The 19960-nt window shown below is 45.8% G+C and overlaps 1 protein-coding gene across 4 annotated transcripts in view; it reads left to right on the top strand.

Annotated features, from left to right (window-relative positions):
• The window catches only part of GABRA5 (gamma-aminobutyric acid type A receptor subunit alpha5), a 79204-nt gene that overhangs the window by 8810 nt on the left and 50434 nt on the right, over positions 1–19960 (top strand). For all 4 annotated transcript variants that reach the window (XM_031440430.2, XM_031440431.2, XM_031440432.2 and 1 more), the window contains exons 4-6: positions 6112–6233; positions 8072–8139; positions 8242–8462. In XM_031440430.2, the coding sequence (XP_031296290.1) occupies positions 6112–6233; positions 8072–8139; positions 8242–8462 (411 nt within the window). The remainder of the gene's footprint in view (positions 1–6111; positions 6234–8071; positions 8140–8241; positions 8463–19960) is intronic.

Raw genomic sequence — 19960 nt, 5'->3', positions numbered from 1 at the left:
GCCGATGGGGATGTTTAGGCACGGAGCGGAAACCCTGCATGGTAAGCATCCGGATGATTCGTGGGCTTTGTGATCACACATGTGGGGTAGGTACCCAGTGTGGCTGGGCAGAGGGGGAGGGGCTGACCTAGGGATGTGGGCAGGGTCAGAAGAGGGGGTGTGGCCTGCAAGACGGGGACCTGGGTTCTACCTTGTAGATGGTAGGATTCTGAACCATGCTGCAGTGGTAGAGACAAGTCCGCGTGAGTGGGGGTGGGCAGTGGTAGGGTGGACTGGAGCACTGTTTAGGGAGCTGACGGGCAAGACTGGGGGCACCTTTGACACGCAGTCTGAGGGAGTGGGAGCAATCTAAGAGTTCTGGCATAATGTTTCATAGCCGTGACTTTATCCAGGTAAAGCACATGTGTCAAGTCCATGGTTTCCACCATAAGAGGGAACAGCTCTTATTTGGAGACTCAGGGTTGACTTTAATGTCTGGCTCTACCCACCATGCTTTTAAAATTATTTTACTATTTTTAAACATGGTTAACTAAAGTGGCGTGCAATGGAAATTTGAGGAAAACATCACAAAATGGTGCCATTTAGAGGTATTTATCTGATGAGCTTAAAGTAATAAGCAAATACACTGAAGAAGACATTTAAATCCTGGAGGAAGAATGTAGAAAGGAATGCAATTCAAGAAGACGGATAAGCTGCTGCTTAAGAGTGATCCAGTTCAAGTCCCAAAGGAAGTTCACGATAAAGCCGGTCCGCAGAGGTTGCCGTGTCCCATTTTGTGTAAATCAAAAACGGCCATCAGCATAAGCAGAGATCATATCACAAGATGTGCATCACACGTTGCCCTCAACAGCATCATTTCTGGTGCGAGAGTCAAGAGATGTCTCTTCCCCGGAAATGGTGACACGGCTGTTGAACTTGTACCCTTTCATATACCAAACGAGCACCTTTAAAGATGGCGTCTACAGCACATTGTTACTGTTTTTACAAGAGATTATAATACTGATAGAGAAGCTTTGTTGGAGTGAAGTTCTTTACAGTTCCTCAAAAAGTAAAGGCTCTCAGATTTGACCAATAATGACAGCTTTTTGCTCACTCCCCTTTCAGGGTGGTGCATGGTTTCTGCTGTAGGTTGGTTCACCCTGTGCTGATTACCGGCTGGTTTCAGAGACAGCTCTCTTGGGATCCCTGTCCTGCTGTATTCAGACTCCTCCCTCCGCCTTCCGGACTCCCAGCCAGAAGCCCCGCTGATGGCTTCGTCCATCCCGCCCCCACCCCCACTGCCGGGGCCTGAGTCACTGGCCTCTGCCTCCAGTCTTGCCGCTGCTAAGTCCATCATTCCCGAGGCGCCTGAGGCCCACGAGGGAAGACAGCGCTCCTGTTTAGCTGCTCTGAGTCTCCCACCACCTTCGGGCCAGATCCTGGGAGTGGCACGTGGCAGTGAATGTGCTGTGGTTCACGGCACACGTGGCACTTCTCACCAGAGTTCCTACACGCCCTCTGCGTACGTCATTATTTCTTCTCTCAGTGCCACTGCACACAACCCCTTCCTCTGGCTTGAGACCTGATCTCCTGATCCTCATGTTTGAGGGCCCAGGTCCGTTTTCCTCTCCTCAGTGTTCCAGCTGGATTCCTCCCTTCTGGGTTCGTAGAATGCCTTGAGTATTGGATAGATTCCTATACTGACCATGTTCTATTGAAATCCTCGGGGAACGTGGCCCTTTTTTAGATACAGTCATCTTCTTGAGGTTGGGGATGTCCCTATTGTCATCGTCACATCCCCGGCACTCACCCCAATACTAGGTACGCAGTAGACACCCCAAGTACCTTTGTTGAGCTGAGCTGCTGGAATGAGCACTGAGCCCAACCTGACAGCCTCTCTGAAGGTGTGACGGAGGAGACACGCTCTCTGGGGTCATTTAGAGCCACTCCGGCAGTTGGCTCAAAGCCACCTTTCCGTTTCCAACCTAGATAAGCTTAGAGCAGCCCTTTCCCAAACAGCTGCGCATGAAGGTCTCTTGAATTTGAAAGGAACTTGAAAAAAATAGCCACGCCCATTCCTCCTGAATCAATTAGCGCCGAGTCTCTAGACATCTATGCCTAGAAACCTAGAAGAGGCTCATGTGAGAGTCACAGAGTCAAATGCCTTGAAGAGACTGATGTAGGACAACAGAGACAGGTGGGAAATTTGCACAGTTGCCAGAGTTTACTTTTTCTAGAGTTACTCGCATTTATTGTTCTGAAACACCCTGCTGGTGAAATAAACCCATTCGTGGCCCACATTTCATGGCTGCCCGTCCCCCACTCCACCTCATCAGAAGTCTCTGAAAGACCCAGAACGTCAAAGCTGGCAGGGGCCACTCACAGCTTTTGAGGAAGCCCTTCCAACCCCTGAACATTGTGTCCACCCATGTCCCTGCCCGGGTCACAGCCGCCACCCTCCATCCTCAGGCTGGAATATGGAGCTCAGAGCCCAAGTTTAGGAGTCAGGTCCTTGTGCCTTTTGTGTAGACCGATACCCGGGCAGGGAGATACACAAAACTGAGCATGCTTTAAAGTGGGTGTTGGTTCTCTTATTCCCTTTGTGATCTCTTTTCTGGAACATCAGTAACCTGAAAATGTTGGAGCTGTTTCATGGACTAAATGTGACATGTGTTTGTAGAAAGCACGCACTACATGTAAGAAAATGGTTCATATTTTAAGAGAACCTAGTTAATTAAATCTTCATGCTGAAGGGGAAGTCACCAGCATTTTCAAGTATTTCTACTTTATCTAAAGCTCTTGTCAGTGATAGTGGAGCTAGTGTCTCAGCTCACAAAATCTGCCCCCAAGAACAGCGCGTTCAGCTGCTCCCCGAGGCAGCCGGGTGCTCACAGCGGGCCTCAGCCAGCGGAATGCTCTGGTTGTGCTCAGCACTGTTAAGAAAAGCCGAGTTGGAAGGTCTGCGCCCGAGCGGAGCGAGCTTCCCGACAGCCGCGGGCGCCCCGTGTGTCCACCTGCAGGCCGGGCGCATGTGGCTGTGCCCGGAATTGCTCACTGATGGCACCGCCCAGGGTCTGTGTATTTCAGGTGGTTTAGCCTGCAGCCCAAACAGAGCAGAGCCCGCCGAGTTGCTCTTGTTGGTAGAAGCAGCCTTAAAGATGCCTCACCTTGCTGTGCACGAGCGGGCTCCCCGGAACCCTCTGAGAGTCTCCTGCAAGCGGGCACGTCGGTTGCCCTCTGTGATGAGGCAAAGGCCTCCCTCTCCACGGTATTTTGCAACCACGAGCTGTACAGACGCACTGTTTTTGAGGATGACTGGTGAACTGAGGCGGAATTCCCAGATGTCCTTCAGAGGAACCTCTACTCCTGCCCTGACAGGCATTTCAGGATTTTTAAGAAGCAATTTCCTACCTCCTAGGTCCTATCTTCAATAAATTCAGAGAAGAAACCACTGCAGATCCCCAGCCATGGCATCGATCCGGGAAAAAAAAAAAAAAAAAAAAAGACAGTCCACAGATAAACATAAGAAGCAGTTATAGCAAAAGAGGGCAGATACTGAAATTCCTCCGAGAAAAGTGTAATTATGGGGTAGACATATTTGATTTAAATGGGGAAGGTACATTTGAACTCTTTTTTTAAAAAAATTTTTGGCCCAGAAGGGGAGCTTTGGAATTCTTAGGCCTTGCGTGCTGTCCCATCGCTTCTGGCAATGACTCGGGTATTTGTGCAGCGGGATTCAGAACCACGAGGGAGGGTGATGCCCCGAGTCTGGGGCGGAGCGGGGCAGCACAGGGCCTGGGGAGACCGCGCACCTGCACTGTGCGGGCTGCGGGATACCTCCGTGGCCTTCATCTCCTCGGAGTCAGGGCTGTTCAGATCAAACATAATTCAAGAACATTTTCACAGCAGATAATGGAATAGTTTTGAACATACACTTGAAGCATTAAGATATGCTTTTTCTTCTCTTTTTTTTCTGATTGTAATTTTTTAAATTTTTATTGAGACGTGATTGACGTAACATGGTGTGAGTTGAAGGTGTGTAACACGTTGACTTGATCTGTTTGCATATTTCAGAATGATCACCACCGTGGCACTGGCTAACACCTCTACTGTGTTATGTGGTCATCTTCCCCTTTTTGTGGTGGGGGCAGTAAGATCTAGCCTCTTAGCAGCTTTGAAGTTTCTAACACGGTATTGGTGATGTAATCACACCGCTGTACTAATGTGCTAAGATCTACAGAACTTTATTTACCTTCTAGTTGCAAGTTTATTACCCTAATTCCACCCCCTAGCCCCCGGTAACCACCACTCTAGTCTGTTTTTACACATTCAGCTTTTCTAGATTCCACATGTAAATGGTAACCTTTTTCTACCAGTGGGTTTGCTGTCACTTCTAAGTTAAAAAGCCATCAGGGACCTTCCAAAAACTGGACGCTTGGACGGAGCCTAGAGTTGAATAACCAAACTGATAAGAGTTATGAACACCATGAGAAGTGGACAGTGAGGCCAGATTTAGTTTGAGCAATGAAATTTCAACGGGGCAAGCGTGCAGACTTTCATTCGCAGACTTGGAGGTCGGTGTTAAGACCCTTCACCCTGGGGTCAGTGCCGAGAGACAAGGCTGAACACTTTGTCTTTCTAACGTGTGAAACTGCGATGGCGGTCAGAGAAAAGGGAATTTAATATTTTTAAATACTAAGTCACAAACTAAAAAAAAAATATCTGCTCTGCGTGCTTCCTACTAACAGGACTGAATTTTAGGTTGTTAGAGCTTCGACTCTGCGCTCTAATGGTGATGGGGAAATTAGATCTGAAGAACCTGATACTCTCATTCAAAAGGGAATCCCTTTAGGCCAGTAGAGAATTGATCTGTTCAGATGCTCGCAAATGGAAATGACCGATTTTCAAGAACTGGGTGGGGCAGGTGCACACTGACTCCTCCCTCGGGTCCATCTGCCCATGGTGGGGGCTTGGCTCTCCTTCCAGCCGCTTCATGGAAGAGAAGGCGCAGAAGCAGAGCCAGGCCCTTCAGGGCTGTCCCCGGAGTCCTCTGTTCTTCTGCTAAGTACCAAAGGTGCTGACTTCTTGGGACCACAGCTGGCTTTCAGCTGAGTGAGTTTCCCTGGAAGCCAAGCCACATGGGTAGGTCAGGTTCTTGACAATAACATACATCTTGTTACTTGCACATCTGAAAAAAAGCAGCGATGGTCCCCCGCTTTTTCCACGGAGGCAGAATCCATGTTGTTCAGGCGTGTGACCGTCTTCTAGACTTGCGACTTTCCTTCCCTTCAGATAACTTCCTCAGTTTGCCCAAATCCGTTCAGAGCCATTTCTCATTTCTTAGCTGCTTCATCGACATAAACTTTTGAGGCCCGGATAACGTCACAGAATTGTACAAACAAGACTGTTCTTCTTGTGTCTTCCTGGAAGGTTCAGCCCAGTCTTCTCAGGGTTTTAATTGCACGGTGACACGTTGGGTCACACAGAGCCCTGTGCTCCCAGAGGCGACATCATGTCAACTCAGGGGTTAAAAACTGGGCTTTGCAATCCCTGCTCCCCATGTCGTGGGCTTTGCTGGAGCGGAGCGTGCAGGCAACTAGCTGAGCTGATGGGGCCGAAGCCCAGAGGGACTTCATGGACTCAGCCATTCCTTTGCCACCTGCTCTAGGCCTGCCATAATGCTCGCAGCACAGATGCTTCCGATTAAGAATGCAGTGAAATTTGGGCACACCAATCTCACCTTTCAACTTGTATAAAGTTTTTAAATATCCCCTCGACACCCCATAACCCAAAGACTCAGGTTTTCTGGGTTTAAACCAGACATCTGAAATCCCTCGTGAGTGGGTTAGGCTCTGCTAGTCCATGTGCAGTGGCTACACTGTTGACACAAACAGCTCCTCAGAATCAGGGAGGGATGGATTTTGAGCATCACGTAAGGTTGATGGATGGGTGACCAGCACTCTCTAGCTGGCTATTCAAGAATTAAGGCTATTCCAGATTTTTGAGAATAAGGCTTATGCATGCAAAATAATACCCTGGGTTGTTATTCCTTGGCTTCCATACCTTGAGAAGAATTTGTAAGTAGTAAGTAACATAAGTTTGAACTCTTTCTTTTGTTTCTCTGTTCCCAAGCTTTTCACAAATGCCAACCAGTTCCGTAAAAGATGAGACCAATGACAACATCACGATATTTACCAGGATCCTGGACGGGCTCTTGGACGGCTATGACAACAGACTGCGGCCTGGGCTCGGAGGTCCGTGTGTGCTCCTCGACAAAGGCCCTTGAGGCCCAAAAGTTTCGCTTAAACTTAGTCTCAAGCTCACATTTGCTGTTGATTCAAACAATTCCTCAAACAGCTCCCCCGCCAGGAGTTAGAATTGATGGTGTTGCCAAGGCTCCTAAGTGTTATCATTTTCCAGGTGCAGGAAGCCAGGGGAAGTGGTCTGTCTGCAGACTCCCTTTTCTCCCGAGATAACGCATTATGATATTCATTTCTGGCTCACTTAGGGAGGAACCGCTTCTGAGGTGTTGGCTGAAGCTGAGAAATAATTTATAGTCCACTCCATACCCTCATATGTATGCAAGTCCTTCTCAGAATCCACTACTCAGTGCAATAGTTCTTTACATCATTATATGCTTGTTACGTGTTTACTTTTTCACGAGGTCCGTAATTACAGTATTTGCTTTGACCCTGTGGAAGTTGATTAAATGGATGGTAAGATATGCTCTCGGGGTACCGTTGGCTTAATTTTGTGCTGAGAATTATGTGCTGTTTCCAGGCCTGTGTGATGCCCTTGTGATGGCTCTAGCTGGTTTAGATGTGATGCGTTTGAAACCTGCTCTGTTAGGTAAGGTAGAGACCCTCTAACAAATGCAGTCTCAGAGGAAAACGTTTGGTCTTTCTCCATTGTTTGTACTTTTAACAGGGGCAGTTATTTAAAGCACGGTTTGACGTTCTCTGCCTTTTGGGCAAGGGAGGTCCTCGTAGGCTCCTTGACACCGTTTAACTCCACCCGTGGAGTCAAGGCTTCTATGTCTGGCAGCTCCCGGCCCTGTGGACACACCTACAGGGTCAAAGCAACTAGAGATCCAGTGAGCTGCTGTCAGTTCCTGCTGTCATTCTGCCACTCAAATTCGAGTCCCCCTGGGCGGGACCCTGAGGACACCACAGAGTCAAGCAGGCGCCTTCTGGGGCCAGCATCTCAGTGGGGAGACAGGCACTGAAAACACAGCATCAAACACTTGTACACGTGCAAATACACACCATGCACATATATGATTACCCCACAACCAGGTGCTGGGGGAGAAAGCCGTGGGAGCTGTGACTCAGTGATGACACAATCTAGCAGTTTGGGGCTATTTGTTGGAGAGTGGGGTGCTGTAGTGTGCTCATAACCATAGCGGGTTACAGGGCCTGGTGGGACCCTGGGAACACACATGTCCCCCCAGTATTATTAGCTACTTTCATTGCTCTGGATATTTTCAGTAATTTTAATTGAACATCTCCCATGATAAAAATTTCGAACAATTCAGAATGCCATATAAGGGGGAGTGGGTCCTCCTCCTCAAGCCATTGTTATTCAAGGCTACACTGTGGACCCTCTCATACACCCTGTCTCCGGAGATCAATCCCAGGCTGCAGCTGGGATGGGAAGTCCTGGGAGGAGTCTGTCCCCCTCCTCCTGATTGTCTAACTTTGTAAAAGCTGCTGTTTGTGGGAGAGGGTTGTGCATTGTGAGGTTGGGGGTGTTCTGGGTTCACCCAGGAGGACACTGACGCTCACGTGTGTGGAAAGCACCAAGTCTCTGGCAAGAGTCACCCCTCTACTCACACTGCACCCCCCGGAGCGGAAGTGCCTGGGACCCGGGCCCTTTTGTCTGTATGACGGGCCGTTTGCGTCCTGTGATAGTTTTGGAGCAGCTGGGTTTCATTTGGTGTTCGTCAAGCCCTCCAAGTGTACCAGACACATCACAGAAGCCCTCTGACTTCCAAGAGTGAAATTGGTCACTAGACAAAGCATGTAAATATCCTGGGCCGAGCGGTCCATGGTGAGCTGGGCGCCCTGGCGAGGAACCTGTGTCTGTGTTTCAGAACGAATCACCCAGGTGAGAACGGACATCTACGTGACCAGCTTCGGCCCAGTGTCCGACACGGAAATGGTAGGTCCGAGGGCGCGGCCCCACCCAGACATTCTAACTCCCGAAGGACTCGCCCGGGGCCGCCTCTGCTAAGTCGCACCCTGTTGCCTTCCTTTGCACTAGGAATATACCATAGATGTGTTTTTCCGACAAAGCTGGAAAGATGAAAGGCTTCGGTTTAAAGGGCCCATGCAGCGCCTCCCTCTCAACAACCTTCTTGCCAGCAAAATCTGGACCCCAGACACGTTCTTCCACAACGGGAAGAAGTCCATCGCCCACAACATGACCACGCCCAACAAGCTGCTGCGGCTGGAGGACGACGGCACGCTGCTCTACACCATGCGGTGAGCGGTGAGCCGGCCCGGTGCGGGGCTGCGGCGGAGCTGGGCTGGGCTGGGCTGGGCTGGCCTGGGCTGGCCTGGGCAGAGAGGGCTCCCGGCGGAGAGGCGGTGGGCGGGGCAGGGCGGGGCCGGCAGCCCTGCAGGGATGGGCTGGATTCCAGGGGAATGGGCGGAGTGGAGCAGGGGTGGGCGGGGGCTCCGATGATGGGCGGGGCTCTGGGGATGGGCGGGGCAGGGCAGGGCCGACCCTCCCACCCCAAGGGCCCTGCAGCCCCACAGAGGGCTTGAGGATTCTGTCGTGTGTATGTGTGTGTGTTTTGGGTATTCTGTACCTTTTGACCTGCCCGTACTGATGTCCATGTAGATTACTTCCTTGGTCTGCTGTATGTCCATGGTATTGATCTATACTTGTTTATTTGTTCAAAATCAAGAGCATCTTTGGAATAGTGACCCAGATAATATAAATTAGGGAAAATTTATTTTATAGAAATTTTATTTTTAAAAACATCTAAGGAGATCTCCGTTTTTGTTGTAATTGTACAACCCTTTGGAAGTTTTAAAAGCCCATTTTCTTCTATGGTTTGATAACACTTAAAATGCTGAGGTTAAATTTTAGTTTCTCATTTTGAATGATCCATTAGTCATTTTTCTTAAAATTCTGAATTATTTATTGCATCTGAGTAAATCAATAAATTGGCCAGTGAGAAAGATTCCATTATAGTTTTTCAGTTTCCATGGTGGGCCTTAGCAGACTTCAGAAAATGTTTTTTTAAGTTAAAAAAAAAAAAAAAGCACTAAAGCCAAGTTAAGAAAAAAAAAGGCATGTGCATTTATGTATCTGTTATTAGAATTTCTCTTAGATACAGTTCTTCACAATAAACTTATATTTAAAAGAAGTAGGCATAGTGGAAAATAATTTTGATACAGTCGTCTTTAGAAGCTGTGTGTCCTAACATTTATTCTGAGGAATGCTTTGACACATCATGTCCCAAACCTGTTTGATAACAGGACTTGGTTTTTCTTAAAACAACCCAGTAAGGATTCTGATCGGTGATGCTGTGCACACACCTTGGCATTCTGTTCCAGGCCTCACTTCTCCCTGTTCCCTACATTGATCTTGAACATGTTCCACCCACAGATGGAGACAGGAGTTGTGAACATCACGTCAGTGCCCGGGACAGTGCCTTCTCCATTCAGAGAATATGTGAGAAGCTGAGAACTATCTCAAGGGTTGAAAATTAGTCCTCATTCTAGGGAAAAGGAAGGCTGGGCAGTGAAACTAAGAGCACTTTGGTTAGCCCTGTGAGCAGAGAGCAGGTGTGGAGATGGGTTCCAGGGCTTAGTGGATGCTGGGGGTGGTCCATGCAGGGTGGGTACCATGTGAGCCTACTGTGCACACCTGCGTTCTGTTCATAGAATAGAAATACCCCCAGTCCCCATAGATTATTGTTCTTGATTCACATCTAGTTTCTAACAGTGAGAGATCAGTTAGGTCCATTGCCTAAGACAATGGGATGGCTTGGACACGGTGGTGAGATAAGCCCCTGGTCTAGAAGAGGGAGAGGCAGTGGAGGGACCCTTACTGAGTGTCTGTGTACCAAGCAACTTCACAAACACAGAGAGCCTTTCAGTCCTCAGACAGCCCAGCCGGCTAGGGAACACCATTCCTATTAACTAACAAACAGATTGAGGCTCAGAGATGTTTGGTGATCAGCCCAAGGTCACACAGCTGGGGGGCGAGGGGGCAGCAGGAATTTGAGTTCAGGTGTGAGCTATTTCCTTGTTTAATCCATCACATTTGAAAATTGGAGAGATACAGCATTATTAGGCATATATTGGCCTTTTTCTTACTCTTGTTAAAGTGTCACGCCCAGAAGGAAGATGGTGAGAACCAGAGCAACTAGTCAGCAGTCACTTATCCTTGTTTGTGCAGAGGGAGCCCGCTGTGAATGAGCCGCAAAACTGATAACCGGTTTTCTTTTTCAGTCGTATGCAACACTGGGAAGGTGGGAGTAGTTCCACTTGGAAGTGTTAGGAATTTTAATGTGCTGGAGCTCTGGCTATAATTTGACAGCATTTTAATCCACGGATTTAGCAGATACAGTGAAATGGCAACAGTTTACTGGTGACAGGACTGATCACACAGCCCATCTGAGCCCCTTCCTGTCACTGAGCCTTTCTACTTAGTGCTTGAGTCACTCCTGACGAGTCATATAAAACCATTGTTATCCTCTGACCCAGTGATTCCCATGTCGTGTCCATCTTTAGGAAATACGGACTAAGCTCTGTGCACAAGGGTTTCTATTATCGCACTGCTTACGCTACCAAACATTGGAAGAAATATAAAACTTCTGCACATTTTTCAACTAAAACTATATTTTAAAATTTTTGTTCAAACTTGGACCTAATTAAAAAAAAAAAGCATGAAAGTGAAGGACAAACTAGGGTTCACATGATGCACTTTTAACCTGAGACAAATGTCTAGAAATGTTTGAAACAGTACTGTTACCAGCTTCTAAAAAGTAACTGTAGTGATTATTATACACGGGAAGGCTTCATTTATGTAAAATCCCCACCATGCTCCAGAAATCATGTAAAGTAGTATGCAGAGCTGCACACAATTCAGAAAGATGGAATTCTTTAAATAGGTGATTGCGGAGAAGCCAAGGAAGCATAAGCTGTTGATGCCACGAGCTCCCGAAATGTCTTCTAAAAAGCCTTAAGCGCTTGCCTGGAGGTAATCTGCAATTTCAGTTCTTAAGAACTTTCTACCCCCAGTGCGTGATCTGTTTACAGGATCTACAGGTAAAAGTCACCAGCTGCTCAAGGAAAGCCCAAGGCGAGCAACAGGCATGTCCTTTTGGACCCTCAAGGAGTGGACACTTACAAAGTACTGAGCAGTTTCTTCCGGGATGATCTTGTAGCAAACAAAATGACACATTTTACAGAACTGTCCCCAGAGTTGTGCTTCCGATGTCAGGCTGGTGGCCAGCATCCCCCAGGGGACCCTCAGCAGTACAGTCCCTGGGCTGTCCGTGCCCCAGATGAAGAGGGAGGAGGCACAGAACCCAGGGCTTGCCTTCAGTCCATGCAGCAACTGAATGGCTGTCCTTCTGGCCAGCCATGCTAATTTTTTCCTTTTTCTGGGTGGAACTTCCTATCATCACTGAATGACAGCGAGTCCTGATTCCACTCCCCCAGGAGCCCGAGCAGTCGACACATTTTCTTTATAACAAGTGAGCTGGGAGACGTAATCACCTCTCACCTCCGTGTCCTCCACACCCTCTGAAGGTGCAGACTCCCGGAAGGACCGCCTTAGGGCCATGGAGTGCCGGCCACTGTGCCTCCGTGGGGAGAGGGACACGCTGCACTTGGTAAAAGAGCACTGGACAGCGCACGCACACTGTGTGTTCCCCTATGCTGTTTTTATTTTAAGAAGGCATGTCTTTATGAATTTTCAGCATCAGTGGCAAATGCTGCTTTGAATTAGGGCAATATGAAGAGAAAAAAGCTTGGATTTAGAGTTAGGCTGACTTAAGTTCAAGTCTAGGTACTATCATTTAGTGCTCATGAGTCCTTGGTCATTTTACTTTGGTCTCTTAAGACTACTGTTGGCTGTTTCTTTTAATTTTTTTAAATAAATTTTATTCTTTTAGAGCAGTTTCATGTTCACAACAGAACTGAGCAGAAAATACAGTTCGCACAGAGCCCTCTCCCACACATACATACTCCCCTACCCTCAGCATCCCTCATCCGTGTGGCATGTTTGGTACAATTGATGAACCAACATGGACACGTTCTTATCAACCGAAGTCCATAGTTTACATTAGGGTTCATTCTTGCTGTTGTGCATTCTGTGGGCTTTGACAAATGCATGATGACAAGAAGCCACGACTATAGTATCATACAGAATAACTTCATTGCCCTAAAAATCCCTTGTGCTCCATCTATTCACCGCTCCCTCCCTCCCTCCCCCCAGACCCCTGGAAACCACCATCTTTGTATGTTTCTGTAGCCGTGCCTTTTCCGGAATGTCGTTTGTTTGGGGCTGTTTCTTTCAATGCAGTATACACGGCAGAGTCTGAGATGGTCAGTGCGAAAATATGATCATATATAGAGCTATTCCTTGAATGGCCACTGGGAGGCAGCACAGTCACATTTTTGCATGGTAATTGGCTGGCCCCAATTGTGCAGGGTAAGTAATTTACTTGAAGGAAATATATTCATGCTACATAGTTTTGATTTGTGGGTAATATACTTAAAGGAAATTATACACATATAACTAGAAGTTTTTAACTAAGCCCTGGTATGTGTATGTGTGTATACACATACAAGCATCCACATCCATCCATACAACACTAGTATCTCCTTAAAAAGGTCTTTCATGACACCAACAGATACATTGGCCAAATCCTGACATTTTTAAGATGACATTATTTTAATGACAAGACTCAATATATAATCTAAAAATTCACAAGCATGGAAAATCACCAAGTGTGGAATACAGTTATGACATCCAGACCAAGGACAGTCACTGTGAGGTTTGATGTGTACCATGCACATGTGTCCGGGTGTAGGAACACATGCATACACGTGTGTATATCTATGTGTCCACACATGACTCTCCTGTAGTTTTTAAGTGGTCTCATTCTCTGAAACCTGCTTTGTAATTACCTTTACAATTTAAAATATATTGAAAACCTTTACCCTTGTCATCAAAAATTGTTCTCAAGTTTGGTGATTTGTCGCATTCCATCAGTTCAGGATCCTGTCATGACATAGTCTCTAAAAAACATATCCTTTCCATGTTTTCCTCTGTGATAAATGATACTGTCATGCAAGCACATAATTCTATCCATTGGCTAAAGTCCAGGGATTGGCCAGGGGATAAGCCTTTCAATACATATTTCCAGGTCACTCTCTAGAAAAACCATCCAGTTCCTCTCCCTCCAACAGCAGGAGCAGGGAGGCCTCTGGCACTGCCTCACTGACACTTCTCCTGTGAAACTGAAAAGAAGTCTCAGTCCGTTTTGCTACATAAGACGTGACCAGCAGTAGAAAAACCCATGTGTAACACTCACTCATCCCAAGATTTCCAGTCACATCAGTTTCTCTCCCTTTGGGAAACGAATCTCCCAGAACAATTTGTGTGCTTGCTTGACTGAGAATGACCTTTGTTCCTAAATGTGGGGCTGGGGGACCTGGCTTTGCACCGCCGCCCTCACCTCGTCTCCCCATCGGGTGTGCGCCCACTCCCTCCCTCAGTTTTCTCGGGCACTGGACACCCGGACAGCTCCATACTGGCTCCCTGAAGCCTCCTCTCTGTCACCTGCCAGCCCCTGGGTGAGCTCCCGAGTCACCTGGTCTGGAGCATTTGCCACCTGCATTTGACATCCCGGGTGCACTCTGAGCATCTGACAATGGGACCATGTCTCCATCATACATGATCCTGTGTAATTTCATGCAGTCGGTGGGCTCTCGGTGCCTGGCTCCTGGGCTGGCCCTCAGGAGGAATTTACTGAACGTTGGCGACGGAACCAAACACCTTCCTTAACCTAGGCCATCTCACCGCTCAGACCTTAGCTTGATAGATTTGAAAGGGGGATCTAGAAAAATTCTCTTCCACAGACGCGCTCAGTGTTTAGGTTTCTGCCAGTGTCATGCAGATTCAGGCTGCTGCCTGGCTAACACGTTGTACTTGGGGGATACAAACAAATGAGGACTTTGTAATACAGGTTTCTTGCTTATTCAGTTTCAAAACACGACTGGAATTATCTTGGGTCCGTTCACTCCAGTCAGTGGAGACTTTTGGGCGGTTAGTCTGGACCACTTCAGCCTTTGCAAGTGGGTCATCTCCAGCACATTTCTGTCTCCATAGGGCCTGACCCCCCGGAGGCTGTCGGTCACTCAGTCCTAGGGAGACAGGAGCCGGGCTGCTGCACGGTGCTCCCCTGCGCTGGTGTCTTGGGCCTCCCTCTCCAGGCAGGGACTTTCTTGGAAAGAAGCCCCCTGCAAGCTCAGGGCCACATTTCCCCCAAGGTGCCGAGGAGGCTCTTGGGGCCTCTCCTTGGAGGTGGTAGGTGGAGGCATTGGGTGGAAAGTCTTAGGCAGGTGCTGGCCAGGATCTTGGTCCCAGGTCCCATTCCCCCACCGCACAAAGGTGAGACCCAGGCCCTGGGTGATGTCGAATGGGAAGGACCTCAAGACCCGGGCTGCTAATTGCTTTTCAGAAAGGTCTATAGATAGCCTTCACTATGTGCCAGATACCTGAGACAGATAAAGTCATCTTTGTAACACCCTAAGAATTCGGTACCATCATTATCCCTGTTCATAGAGGAGGCAGATGAAGCAGGTGAAGATGGATACACAGGAATTAGTCTATCAGTAAAGTCCAAATGCCCAACTCAACTCCCTGTACCTACTTTAATGAAATACCTAAGAAACATGCACGGTAAGCTGCGCGCTCTGTTCAGCCAACACCGGTGAGAATGACCTCCAGCAGGTGGCGCTCGTCCGCTTACTTTGAGGGCGCGAGGCCCGCGCTCAGGGGCGCTTACACCAGCCCTGAGAAAGCGCCGGTTTCACCGAGAAACACGTTGAGGGAAAGCAAAGTGCTGTGTTTCTGGGGAGTGTTCCGGTTGGATGCAGTTGGCATGTCTGCAACCGACCTGAAGTTTCTCAGAGCCAGGAATGCTGTCCTCAGCCCCACACCCTCACCAGCCCGCAGCTGGCCGGCACCGACCCCCAAAGCCATTGGGACATCAGGATGCTGACTCAGTGTCAGAGCTTCCGAAAAGGTCCTGCCGTCTCTCTGCCGGGGGTGGGGGGGGGACACGAGGGGTCCCTCTAGTGAGCTAATGGTGGCCTCATTTCATGCATACTCTGTCCACGCCTTGAGTCTGAGATGAACCAGAAAGGTCAGCCAAGCACCCTGGGTCTCACGCAGTTCAGAGGGGTCACTGTCTCTCCATCATGTGGCTAATGCCGCTAGGATTTCTGTTTCTACCCTGGAAATAACCGTGCATGTTTCTGATACTTGGGAATAAGAAAGAAGGGGCTGAGTCCTCAGATGCTTAAGGTTATTTCCCAGCTGGATCATGAGTTTTGAGTTTTGTTTTTCCTATAATCTGTGCTGCCTGATACAGTAGCCGTTGTGTCTTAATGTAAACTTAATGTTAAATAAAATTCAAAATTCAGGTTCTCGGTACTAGCCACATTTTAAGTGGTCAGTAGCTAGTGTGAACAGTGGCTTCAGTACCGGACAGCACAGATACAGGACATTCATATCATCACAGAAAGTTCAGTTGGACATCCAGCAGAAGCTGAGAGCGGGCAGAAACGTCTCTTAGGGGTTGTATTTTTTCCACTGGCCCTGATCATAGCTGCACACACAGCACGCGGACCAGCAGCAGCCAGCTTTTCCTGTAACGCATCAGAGGAAGGGATGAAGGGTCAGAGGACTCCAGGAATCCTCGGGCTTCAAACAAATTTTTAAAATAGTCTTGAAGAAAGTTAAAGCATTTATGATACATTTGTTTTTTAATATATTTATTTTCTAGTTTTACTGAGATAATTGACATATAATGCTGTATAAGATGAAGGTGTACCTCCATCACATCCCATAATTACCAAGTCTGTTTTTGTGGTGAGAACAATTTAGATCTATCTTCTTAGCAACTTCTAGGTATGTAATGCAGTTTTGTAACTATAATCACCATTCTTCCACATGACGTACCTAGAACTTACTTATTTTTTAGCTAGATGTTTTGTAACTTTATACTGACATCTCCCCAGCCCCTGGTAACAACCCATCTATTCTCTGTTTCTGTAAGTGTGGCTGTTTTAGATTCCACATGTAAGCAGTCTTATACGGTATTTGTCTTTCTCAGTCTGACATTTCATTTAGCACAATGCCTTCAAGGTTCGTCCATTTTGTGGCAAATGGCAGAATTGTCTTATTTCTCATGACCAAATAATATTCCATTGCAAGTATGTATGTGTGTATATCACATCCTCTTTATCCAGTCATGCGGAGAAAGACACTTAGGTTGTTTTTATATCTTGTCTATTGTGAGAAAAACACAGCAATGAACATGAGAGTTCAGATAGCTTTTCAAGTTAGCATTTTCATTTCCTTTGGGTATCTAGTCACAAGTGAAATGGCTGGATCATACAGTAGTTCTACTTTTAATTTTTTGAGGAACTTCCATACTCTTTTCTGTAATGGCTGCACCAAACTTAGATTCTCACTAGCAGTGTACAAGTGTCCCCTTTTCTCCACATCCTTGCCAACACTTGTTTGCTGTTGTCTTTTTGAGGATAGCCATTCTGACAGATCATCCTCTCATTTTGGGTTTGCATTTGCCTTTCCCTGTTGACTAGCGATGCTGAGAATCTTCATGTACCTGTTGGCCATCTGCATGTCTTCTTTGGGAGAATGTCTTATCATTTCCTCCACCCATTTTTAAGATTGAATTGTTCAGTTTTTTTCCTTATTAAGTTGTATGAGCTCTTTATATGTTTTGGAAAACAACCCTTTGTGAAGTATATGATTTGCAAATAGTTTCTCCCATTCCGTAACTTGCCTTTTCACTTTGATGAGTGTTTCTTCTGATCTGCGAGAGCTTTTCAGTTTGTGTTGTCCCACTTATGAATTTTTGCTTTTCTTGCTATATCCGAAAAATTTGTTGCCATGACCGGTGTCAGGGAACTTTTCCCTCATGTTTTCTTCCAGCAGTTTCATGGTATCAGGTTTTATGTTTAAGTGTTTGACCTATTTCAGGTTCATTCTTGTGTGTGGGGTCTGATTTCATTCTTATGCATGTGGTTATGCAGTTTTCCCAACACTAAGTATTGAAGAGACAATTCTTTTCCCTACGAGTGTCCTAGGTTCCTTTGTCAAATATTAATTAACTGGATGTCCAAGGGTTCACTTCTGGACTCTTGATTCCATTCCATTTGGTCTGTGTTTCTGTTTCTAAGTCAATATTAAGCATACTGCTTTCAGCACTATAGCTTTGTAGTATAGTTGAAATCTGGATGTGTGGCGCCTCCAGCTCTGCTCATCTTCCTCAGGATTGCTTTCGCTTTTGCGGTTCCATACAAATTGTAGGATTGTTTTTCTGTCTCTGTGAAAAATGCCTTTTGGGATTTTGGTACAGATTGCACTGAGTCTGTAAATGACTTTGGTTAATATGGACATTTTACCAATATTGATTCTTCCAATTCATGAACATGAGATTTTTTTTTTCCATTTGTGTCTTTTTCAATTTCTTTCATCAAAACCATGTAGTTTCTGGTGAACAGATCTTTCACCTCCTTGGTTACATTTATTCCTAAGTATTTTATTGTTTTCAGTGCTATCGTAAATGGCATTGTTTGCTTTATTTCTTTTTCAGATTGTTTTGAATCAGTGTATAGAAATAGAACTGATTTCTGTCTGTTGATTTTGTATCCTGGAACTTCACTGGATTCTTTGATTAGTTCTAAAAGGTTTTTGATGGAGTTTTTAGGATTTTCTATATATAAGATTGTATCATTTGAAAACAAAGACAGTTTTAGTTCTTTCTGATGTGAGTGCCTTTTATTTCTTTTTCTTGTCAGATTGCTCTGACTAGGACACTCAGTAACTATGTCACATGGGAGTGGTAAGAGTGAGCACTTTTGTTCCTGACAGAGGAAAAGCGTTCAGACTTTCACCAATGAGTGTGACATTAGCTGTGGTCTTGTCATATATTGCCTTTCTTACATTGAGGTGTATTCCTTTTATACCCAAATTATTGAATATTTTTATCATGAAAGGATGAATACTTTTTCTGTATCTTCTGAGACGATCATATGATTTTTAGCTTTTATTCTGTTTATGTGGTGTATCTTATTTATTGACTTGTGTATGTTGACTCACCCTTGCATCTCTGGAATAAACCCACTTGATTGTGGTGTATGATCTTTTTAATATGCTGTTGAATTTGGCTTACTAACATTTTGTTATGAATTTTTGCATCTAAATTAATCCAGGATACTGGTCTGTAGTTTCCTTGCAGTGTCCTTATCTGGCTTTGGTACCAGGGTGATGCTGGCCTTGTAAAATGGATTTGGGAGTGTTCTCCCTTCTTCAGTGTTTTTGAAGAATTCAGTGTTTTGAGAAGGATTGATGTTAATTCTTCTCTTAACACTTGGTAGAAATCATGAGTGAAACCCTCTGATCCTAGGCTTTTCTCTGTTGGGAGGTTTTTGATTACTGATTCAATCTCCTTTCTCATTTTTCATCTGATCATATATTCTGTTCCTGATCCAGCCTTGGTAGCTTGTGTGTTTCTGGGGATTTCTCCATCTCCTCCAGGTCATTCAGCTTGTTGGCATATAGTTGTCCATGGTAGTCTTTTATGATCCTTTGTATTTTGTGGTATTAGTTGTAACACTTCCTCTTTTATTTCTGATTTTATTTATTTGTGTCTTCTTTTTTTCTTAGTCGAGCTAAAGGTTTGTCAGTTTTGTTTATCGCTAAAAAACCCCAGCTCTTAGTTTGGTTAATCTTTATTTTTTTCTGGTCTCTCTTTTTAAAAGTTCTGCTCTGATCTATTATTTCATTCTTCTGCTCACTTTGGGTTTAGTTTGTCCTTCTTCTCATTCCTTGAGATGTGAAGTTGAGTGCTTATTTTGAGATTTTTCCCCCCATTCTAGGCATTTGTCTGTGAACTTCCTTCCTCGCATTGCTTTCACAGCATTCCTCAGGTTTCTGTATGTTGTATTTCCATTTTCATTTGCTTCAAGATATTGTTTGTTCTCCCTTTTCATTTCTTCTCTGGCCCATTGGTTGTTCAAGAGCGTGTTATTTAATTTCTATATATTTGTGAATTTTTCAGTTTTCTTCCTATTGTTGATTTCTAGTTTCGTACCATTGTGGTTAGAAAAGACATTTGGTATGATTTCAGTCGTCTTACACTTGCTAAGACTTTTTGTGTCCTGTCATATCCTGGAGCGCGTTCCATGTGCACCTGAGAGGAATGTGTGCTCTGCTGCTCTTGGGTGGGATGCTCTGCATGCGTGTTAGGTCCATTGGTCTAAAGTATGCTTGCTGCTTGTCCAGCTCTCCTTATTTCCAGTCTGGATGCTGTGTGTGTATTATTGAAAGTGCGGCTTGAATTTCCCTGCTATCACTGTACTGTCATCTATTTCCTCCTTCAGATCTGTCAGTATTTGCTTAATATATTTAGGTGTTTTGATGTTGGGGGCGTATATATTTAAGACTGTTATATTATCTTGATGAATTGACCTGTATTCATCATATAATGACCTTGTTTGTCTCTTCTTACAGTTTTGGCTTAAAGTCTGTTTTGTCTGATGTAAGTAGTTACCTTTGCTTTCCTTTGGTTTCCATTTGCATTTTCCATACCTTCACTTTGAGCCACTTAACTTTAAGGGAAGTTAACATGAGTCTCTTGTCGGCTGCATATAATTGGGTCTTGTTTTTTAATCCTTTAACCCACTCTATATCTTTT

This window comes from Camelus dromedarius, chromosome 29 (genome assembly GCF_036321535.1).
Source record: "Camelus dromedarius isolate mCamDro1 chromosome 29, mCamDro1.pat, whole genome shotgun sequence".
NCBI lineage: Eukaryota > Metazoa > Chordata > Mammalia > Artiodactyla > Camelidae > Camelus > Camelus dromedarius.
This window is presented reverse-complemented; position numbering and strand designations above follow the sequence as displayed.